The sequence below is a fragment of the Sinocyclocheilus anshuiensis genome, unplaced genomic scaffold, assembly GCF_001515605.1.
Source record: "Sinocyclocheilus anshuiensis isolate Anshui unplaced genomic scaffold, SAMN03320099.WGS_v1.1 scaffold536, whole genome shotgun sequence".
NCBI classification, from domain to species: domain Eukaryota; kingdom Metazoa; phylum Chordata; class Actinopteri; order Cypriniformes; family Cyprinidae; genus Sinocyclocheilus; species Sinocyclocheilus anshuiensis.
Window position 1 is genome coordinate 2,730,496 of NW_015557179.1, and position 8,532 is coordinate 2,739,027.

Here is an 8,532-nt window from a genome sequence, read left to right on the forward strand (position 1 = left end):
AAAATATGCAAGGACAAGACGCTATTCCATTACAACAAACCACAAACCAATGTGACGTATACCTCTTTATTATAATGTAAGAAAATTGGAAACATTTTGCTAATAATAATAATTAATAATTATACATTTAATATTAATATCTATTAAATACCATATATTTTATATTACCATTGTGTGCAAATATATAGAATGACAAATCACTGTGTGTGTATGTGTGTGTGTGTTAAATTAAAATAAAAATTAATTTAAATTAAAATAAAACACACATATATGCATATATATATGCATATATATATATATATATATATATATATATATAAGGGTGCAAAAAAAAATCAAAATATTGAGAAAATCGCATTTAAAGTTGTCAAAATTAAGTTCTTAGCAATGCATATTACTAATAAAAAAATTATGTTTTAATATATTTACGGTAGGAAATTTACAAAATATCTTCATGGAACATGATCTTTACTTAATATCCTAATGATTTTTATATATAACACATATATTCAGTAAGGATGCATTTAAAAATGATCAAAAGTGATAATAGTGTTACAAGATTTATTTCTCAAATAAATGCTGTTTTTTTAAATGTATCAAATAATCCTGAAAGATGTCTAATTGTTTCCACAAAAATATTAAGCAGCACAACTGTTTTTAACATTGATAATAATAAGACATGTTTCTTGAGCAGCAAATCAGCACATTAAAATGATTAGACTGGAGTAATGATGCTAAAAATTCATTTTAAACTGTAATAATTGTATTTATTTTAAATTGTTTTAAAACAAAAAAAATCTAATTTAATAGATTAAAATCGAATAAATAAATAAAAAACATTAGTGTATAAATATTTATTATATTTATATTTTATACATAATATATATCACATTAGACAGCTCTATGCTAAAATATTAGTTTAGCACCACTCATACCCTTTAAAGTTCAAATTTCATGGAACAGAAAAGTTTAAAGTTAAAGTTTAAAGTTTAAAATACTTTAACATTGGTACAATTTACACAAATGCATGCACACACATTTTACACAAGTATGCACTGAGAAATTTCATCACTTTCATTACTTTGTGTATGCATTTTAACTAATGATCTATTAGGCATTATGTAATGCTAGTTGATGGACTGTTATCAGTATATCTTCTCAGATGTCTGTACATTTACCTGTAATTTACCTACCCTACCAAGGTGAGCACTTTGCACAGGGATACTAAGTTAGTCGGACACTCCTGGAAGCTTATCAAGCAACGTCCGCATGATCTAATTAATATTCATGCATAACAGTGAAGAAAATACTCTTTATAACTAAATTACACAGCAACTAGCTGCCCAGGTCACCTGCAGAGCAGTGCCCAAGAAACGAGATTGGCGTTTTTCTGTTGATATACGTGAACGGAAAGGAACAAAAATCAACCAATCATCGTGTAAAACACAAATTGCGTACAAGGTTACAGTGATTAGCAATTATAGGGGCTGTAAGTGTGCTTCTTAGTCCATACTTAGCACACAGAAGACCTTGCTTTACTAAAGTAAGAGCCTATTTTTTCTCTGAATGTGCTCTTGGTTTAATACATATCAATTAACCCTTACAGAAAGAGGATCACAAGGATACGTACTGTATGAAAGTGAACAGGTCAACAAAAGATGGGTAATCAAGCAGAGGATCTATGCCACCTGCTCTTACTATCTATTTTTAGAGCGCTGAATCCGAACAAACAACCAAAGCAGCCAATTGCAATCTACAGCAGGGAAGTCAAGCTCAAACATGTCCTCTTTAAGCAGATCAAACTTCTGTGGTTTCAGTCAAAACTGCCACCATGTCCTTCCCTGATAGGGAGAAGAAAGCTGCCCCTGCACATTTTGTTCTAGAATGTTCTGCATTTAGTTTTTTTTTAGGTATGTGTGGCAGGTTACAGTGAGGTGAAATTGGTTCTCATGGGGGAAAAATGCTGTTCTGCCCTGTGCTTGCATGCAGAAGCGTTAACATGCAGACTGTGTTCCGACATGCAGGTCTCCTGCAATGTAGGGCTTTCCCAAAACGCAAGGATGCCATTCAGAATGAGACCAAAGACCAAAGGGGGAATAATCTGGGAACTTTATTTATAACCTGTAGAAATTTTCACAAGTTTCACATGATGTCGTCATAGAGCTCTGCTTAAACTTATTACTGAAGCAACCTAACATTAAGTGCCACGCTCGAAGCTATGATGACAATGGCTCATGGCTTGCTTTTAGCAGGGTGATCAGATTTAGGGGTGACCAGGGTTAATGTCACACTTTTTTTTTTTTACCACATTCGTCACTAAAAATGTTAAAATCTTCAAAAGACAACCTTCACTGAACACCTTAATCCTGAAAAAAAATAGTATCACAGTTCCCACGAAAATATTAAGTGACAAAACTGTTTTCAACTGATAAAAAATAAGAAATGTTTTTTGAATAGCAAATCTTAGAATGCATCTTAGAATTAAAATGATTTCTGAAGTATCATGTGACACTGAAGACTTGAGTAATGATACTGAAAATTCAGCTTTGCATCACAGGAATAAATTGCATTTTAAAATATATTCAAATAGAATACAGTGATTTTAGATTGGAATAATATTTTAGAATATTACTGTTGTACTGTATTTTGATCAAATAATGCAGCCTTGGTGAGCAGAAGAAACATTCAAAACATTAAAAAAGCTTACCAACCCTAAACTTTTCAACAGTCCTGTATATAAATCAATTATAAGTAACATGCAAAATATCATACCATTGCTTTGGCCAATTGAAATGACAAGAAATAAACTTAAATCAATTTAATAACTGTCCAAAAAAAGGGACCACTTGCCCTGACCTGTGTCATAAGCACTCTAATTTGAGTTAACTTGTCAGTGTGGTTTTATTGTATCCAATTTTTTATCCAACAGCTATGGCAAAAAAAAAAAAACGATGATGAAATTCAAATTTTAGTTTGGAGGAAAAAAGAAAGAAATAAAAAACTATGCTTTTGATTTAGATATTTGGAACCAACAAAAATCACTGATAGTAAATATACACATGCATAATTGGACTTTTTTTAAATTCCTTATAGCTTAAGATGTGTGAAAAGTTTCCCAATGTGACAACTAACTCCAGTCTGCCCTATACACAATATTGAACAATTTCCCTTATAACATATATTCACACAGACAGACAGATGAGTGAAATGTTTTATGTACCTAGTGGGAAATTGGTCTCCAGGACACCATATTATTTTGCGAACCCTATCTCCTGTATGGAGTACCTGCACAATTTATGCTTCCTTTGTTTTTTCCTGTGCTGGGCCAGAGCAGAGCCAGAGCCAGATTAGATAGGCCTTCTGATCAATCAATCTCCCAGTACGCTTTGCATGAAATGACCTTCAGTGATGGCAGAGCACTAGTTCAGCGTGTCATGGTCTGGTCGTCACCATCAGGTAATTGACAGAACTGGCGCCAGAGCTGAATTTGAGGTGTATAACTGGAAGTCCATGTATGTGTGTGTGTGTGTGTGTGTGTGTGTGTGCTGTTATTCTTATAACACAATAAGCCATTCATATTGAGCACATCACATCCTGTCCACTTTCTTGCCAAAGGAACGTCATGTCAGCAGTCGCAACCATAAACAAGGGGTCAGACGACTGTGAGGTGGGTAAGAGACATGAACGGATGTCATGAGATTCAGCTTGTCATTTTCTTGTCACACTGTCCAAAAACATAACAGGTTTGCATGTTGTTTACATACAGCTTAATTTTGTAGTGCTGGAGTCATATATATGATTTTACAGCGAAATGGGAAATGAATCTGTATTACAGATTCATTAGTCATTACAGTTTCAGCTTGTGATGTTCTTGTCATTCTATCCAAAAACATTATAGGTTTGCATGTTGTTTACATGCAGCTTTATTTTGTAGTTCTAGCATCATGCATGCAGTTTTATAGCAGAATGACAAATACAAATGTATCTGTATTACAGATTCATTTGTCATTTTACAGATTCAGCTTGTCATTTTCTTGTCATACAGTCCAAAAACATAACAGGTTTGCATGTTGTTTACATGCAGACTTATTTTGAAGTTCTGGCATCAAACAAACAATTTCATACTGGAATGACAAATTAATCCGTATTACAAATTCCAAAAGCATCATAGGTTTGCATGTTGTTTATGTGCAGCTTTACGTTGTAGTGTTGGCATCATGCATATGATTTTACAATGAAATCTGTATTGCAATCTGTATAACAGATTCTGTTCTCATGTACAGCGTTATTTTGTAGTGTTGATGTCATGCATGTAATTTCACTGTAAAATGTCATGTGTATGACGCCAGCACTACAGAATAATGCTGCGTAAACAACATGCAAACTTATGATATTTTTGGACAGTTAAGATGGATTCCACAGTAAAAAAAACCCAGTGATAGATCAAAATGATCCCAAGGAAAGCCTGGCCTTCCAGCCCCAGAAGCACTGCCCGTTGTGTGTGGTTAATGACACACAATTGAGAAGGTAAACAAACTGTCTGGGAACGAATAAATCATTGCACATAGCTCATCAAAGTAAACAACCTGAGGTAAACAAGGCAGACAAGGGCTCCTGTCTCTAGGCAAAATAGCTCGTAAAGATTCAACGTACCATGCCAGAGCCAGCTCATGTGATACAGACTCCATTTGATTCGCTTCAGACCTAATCTGTTCAGGATTGCGTGACAGCCCTCTGAGAAAATAAATGATCTGGATTCCGGATTAAACTTGAGCAAACACTTGGAACGGATGGCTAATTTTCCATCCAAAAATGATCAGGCTAAAATTTCACTAGATTTGGAATGCATCTTTTGTGCGTTACAATGGTATTTTGGCTGAGGCGTTTCAAGACATTGCATTCTTTTGGCTGCTTAACAATGATACTATGTCTATCAGTGACACAAACAGAAGAAGTTTATGGTTTGGAACCAAACACTGCCTGAATGTTGTTTGACCTTTGTCCTTTTTCAGTGGTCAGTTGCCTAGCAATGAATTTACCTGTAAATGACCCCATTTTGGTGCAGGAACATGAGGGCTGAGGTCACCTCAGCAGCGTAAAACCGGGAACGAGCTTCATCGAATTTGCGTGAACGTTGGATCTGGAACATCAGGTCTCCGCCGTTCACATATTCCATGACGAAGAACAAATGGTCCTAAAGAGAAGAAACAGAGGAAACAGGTTCATTGCTTAACTCAATAACTTTGCTAGTAGTTTAATTCGAGCGATTTCTCATTTGTTCAGAAGTATTCTTCTTTAAGCAAACATTACGGCACCCTGAAATCAAAGACTTCATTTGGTGTCTACATACAAGTAGGAATTGGAATTGCAAGGAATTTACACATTCTTAAAACTCTTGAGATGGAAATTTGAGGGTCTTTTTGCCTACTATATAACTACTATACAAATAAAAAAAGCTAAAACACAACACTATTTTTGAGATAGACATTATAATGTTAGGCTGAGAAGTTAGACTGATTCATACTGATTCAAAAATCAATAGAGTTTTTTTTGACTGAACCATTACAAGGAAACATCTCAATAAAGTATAGAAAATTTTGGCGAAAAAGAACCATTTCAAAAGAACGATTTGTTTGCAAACCGGACATCACTCCAGTTAGGCTGAGGCTATGGATTACAGGTAATAATGTTGTAAATAATGTTCAGTTTATTGCACAGACCACAAGAAAAAGCTTCATAAGACATCTATATATAGTTTGTGTTGCTTGTATATGCTTTTTTTAACTCTCAACGTGCCGGTAGCCGTTGACCAGCATTTTGTGAATCACAAAGGACCAAGGTTTCAGCTAAAAATCTTCTTTACTGTTCTACTGAATAAAAAAGTCATCTACATCTTGAATGGCCTGAGGGAGAGTAAATTAACAGCAAATTTTCATTTTTGGATGGTCTATCCCTTTATAAGTCATTTGTTCCATTTACATTTTAATACAGCTTTCCATCTGCAACTTTCAAGAACCTTTAACAGGACCATAAAAAGTCATAAAAATCATTTTCAGTCCATTTTTTTTTAATTATTTTTTTTTAATCTGTTTCTTATTTTTCAGCCCTAAAGGGTTCAGATTTAGGGGAATGCACTTTCAAATAAAAATAATTTTTATGAAATCCAACTATTAACTGCAACTGGGGTTAAAAGACAAGGCCGTAGAATAGAATATAAATGTTGGAAAGTTCAGAGTCAATGAGAGAAGACACATCCAGCATCCAGCAGCTGTTTTCTGAAATCATGAACCCGTTGCCCTGTATGGCTGAATAGAATATGTCTCATTATCTCCAGTGGGTCATGCACATCATTTCAAAGAATCAAGATGTATATCAAACCCACACAAACTGCTAGTCCAGCTATGTGACTCATGTCCTAGTCAGCAGACATAAAGATCAGCTCAGGAAATATGCTGAACTGTGAACACACATACTCATAGATGTTCATTTGGCTGTAAGGAGAACTCGATTTGCAGCTTTCTGCAAAAACGAACTTAACAATGGAAAAGGATACTTCAAAGAATTGCCATCTGAACAATTAAAAAAGAAGTCTCTGAAAACAAGAGAAAATCCCCAGAATAAACACAGGAGGATATTTCAGATGCAATGTGAGGGAGATGATTGAGTTCATACTGCCTTTTTTTTTTGTTGCATATTTTGCATGTTGCAGTTCAGAAGATTCAGACATACTGTTAAAAAAAAAAAAAGGCTCTGGGGTGTGGAGAATATTTTCTTTAATATTAAGTCAGTCTCATTCCATATTCATTGCTACCTGTTTCTTCCCTCAGAATTTAGACAAGAAGGAGCAGAAGTGATGTGCAGGTGACATTTTCAGCCATTACAGGCCTCATACAACTCCCTCACTTTAGTGATATAAAAATAAATAAATAAATGTATGCATTTTAGCAGATGCTTTTATCCAAAGCGACTTGCAGTGCATTCAGGCTATACATTTTTTACCAGTATGTGTGTTCCCTGGGAATTGAACCCACAACCTTTTGCACTGCTAACGCAATGCTCTACCACTGAGCCACAGGAACACATTATAATACTCATATTATGTTATTTATTATTGTTTTATTATATTATGATATGAATAATATGCTGATGTTTTTTAATTGAAATCATGATTTCATTGTTATCTTATGTAATTGTGGGCCAGCCTGCCCTGCTTGTCCTTTTGCTATGAAAGCGAGTTTAAACAGGATGCTGAAATAGTTTGTTTAAAATGTGCCCAGAGTCACAGCAAAGGCCCACCCAATCAAATGCCAATAAACATTTCCTGCCTCGAATTAGAAATGTACAGATACTGGCGTCCCCGCACCGTAAAAGAGAAAAGGCCCGATCGACAGATAAATACCAAGACCCAACAAGCAGGTCTAACAGAGTGTATCAGCTGGCCTTCATCTGCGCTTCATATGAATGAGTGTTAAAGTAAAACTTAAGGTTGGAATACACTGCACTTTACTCAGATTTTTTCCCCGATTTACAGTCTGGACAAGTTGACGCTATAGTTGCCGAGACAGTCTCCAGTTTTGAGTTGACAGATTTCATAGAAAATCACGTAGTGTATGGTCACAGACTCTGCTTTTTAGCTTCAGACTATGATTCCATCCAGTCGGAGGATATCAGAAATGTTTGATATTTTGAACCGATTTTAGAACACACATTGTTTTTATTTTTCACACGTCTCCTAGCAACAACGCACGTGCTTCTGCTTGAGGTTCTTGTGTTTGGAACAACTTGAAAGTCAGACTTTAAAAGTCGTGTTGTGTATTTCAAAAATGTAGTTCACCCAAAAATGAAATTTACCCCATGATTTACTCACCCTCAAGCCATCCTTTATAAACAAGCCATGCTTTATAAAGCTTACTGCCTATGTCCTACGTCATCTGCTGAAGTGCCACTCTCTCGTGAACGCGTGTACGACAGTAAGCGGAAGCTAGAGATTACAGTTTATAAAGTTTTAAATAAGGATATTTTTCTTAACTAAATACATCACTTCATTTCAGAAGGCCTTTATTAAACCCCAGGAGAGTGTGGAGTACTTTTTATGATGGATAGATGCACTTTTCTGGGCTTCAAAATCTTAACTCCCATTCACTGCCATTATAAAGCTTGGAAGAGCCAGGGCATTTTTTAAAGGGGTCATATGATGCTGCTAAAAAGAACATTATTTTGTGTATTTGGTGTAATGAAATGTGTTTATGCGGTTTAAGGTTAAAAAAAAACACATTATTTTCCACATACTGTACATTATTGTTTCTCCTCTATGCCCCGCCTTTCTGAAACACGTCGATTTTTACAAAGCTCATCGGTCTGAAAAAGCGAGGTGTGCTGTGATTGGCCAGCTATCCAGTGCGTTGTGATTGGCCAAATACCTCAAGTGTCTGACGAAAATGTTATGCCCCTTACCATATTGTGATGATGCCCTGTAGTGTTCGAACTAAACCGTGGACTTTGGGGGAGCCCACATGTTTTTTTTTTATAACG

The 8,532-nt window shown here is 35.3% G+C and overlaps 1 protein-coding gene across 1 annotated transcript in view; it reads right to left on the minus strand.

Annotated features, from left to right (window-relative positions):
* Positions 1 to 8,532, minus strand: part of LOC107678509 (protein kinase C epsilon type) — a 109,593-nt gene that overhangs the window by 13,983 nt on the left and 87,078 nt on the right. The window contains exon 9 of the mRNA XM_016473784.1: positions 5,040 to 5,194. Within this exon, the coding sequence (XP_016329270.1) occupies positions 5,040 to 5,194 (155 nt within the window). The remainder of the gene's footprint in view (positions 1 to 5,039; positions 5,195 to 8,532) is intronic.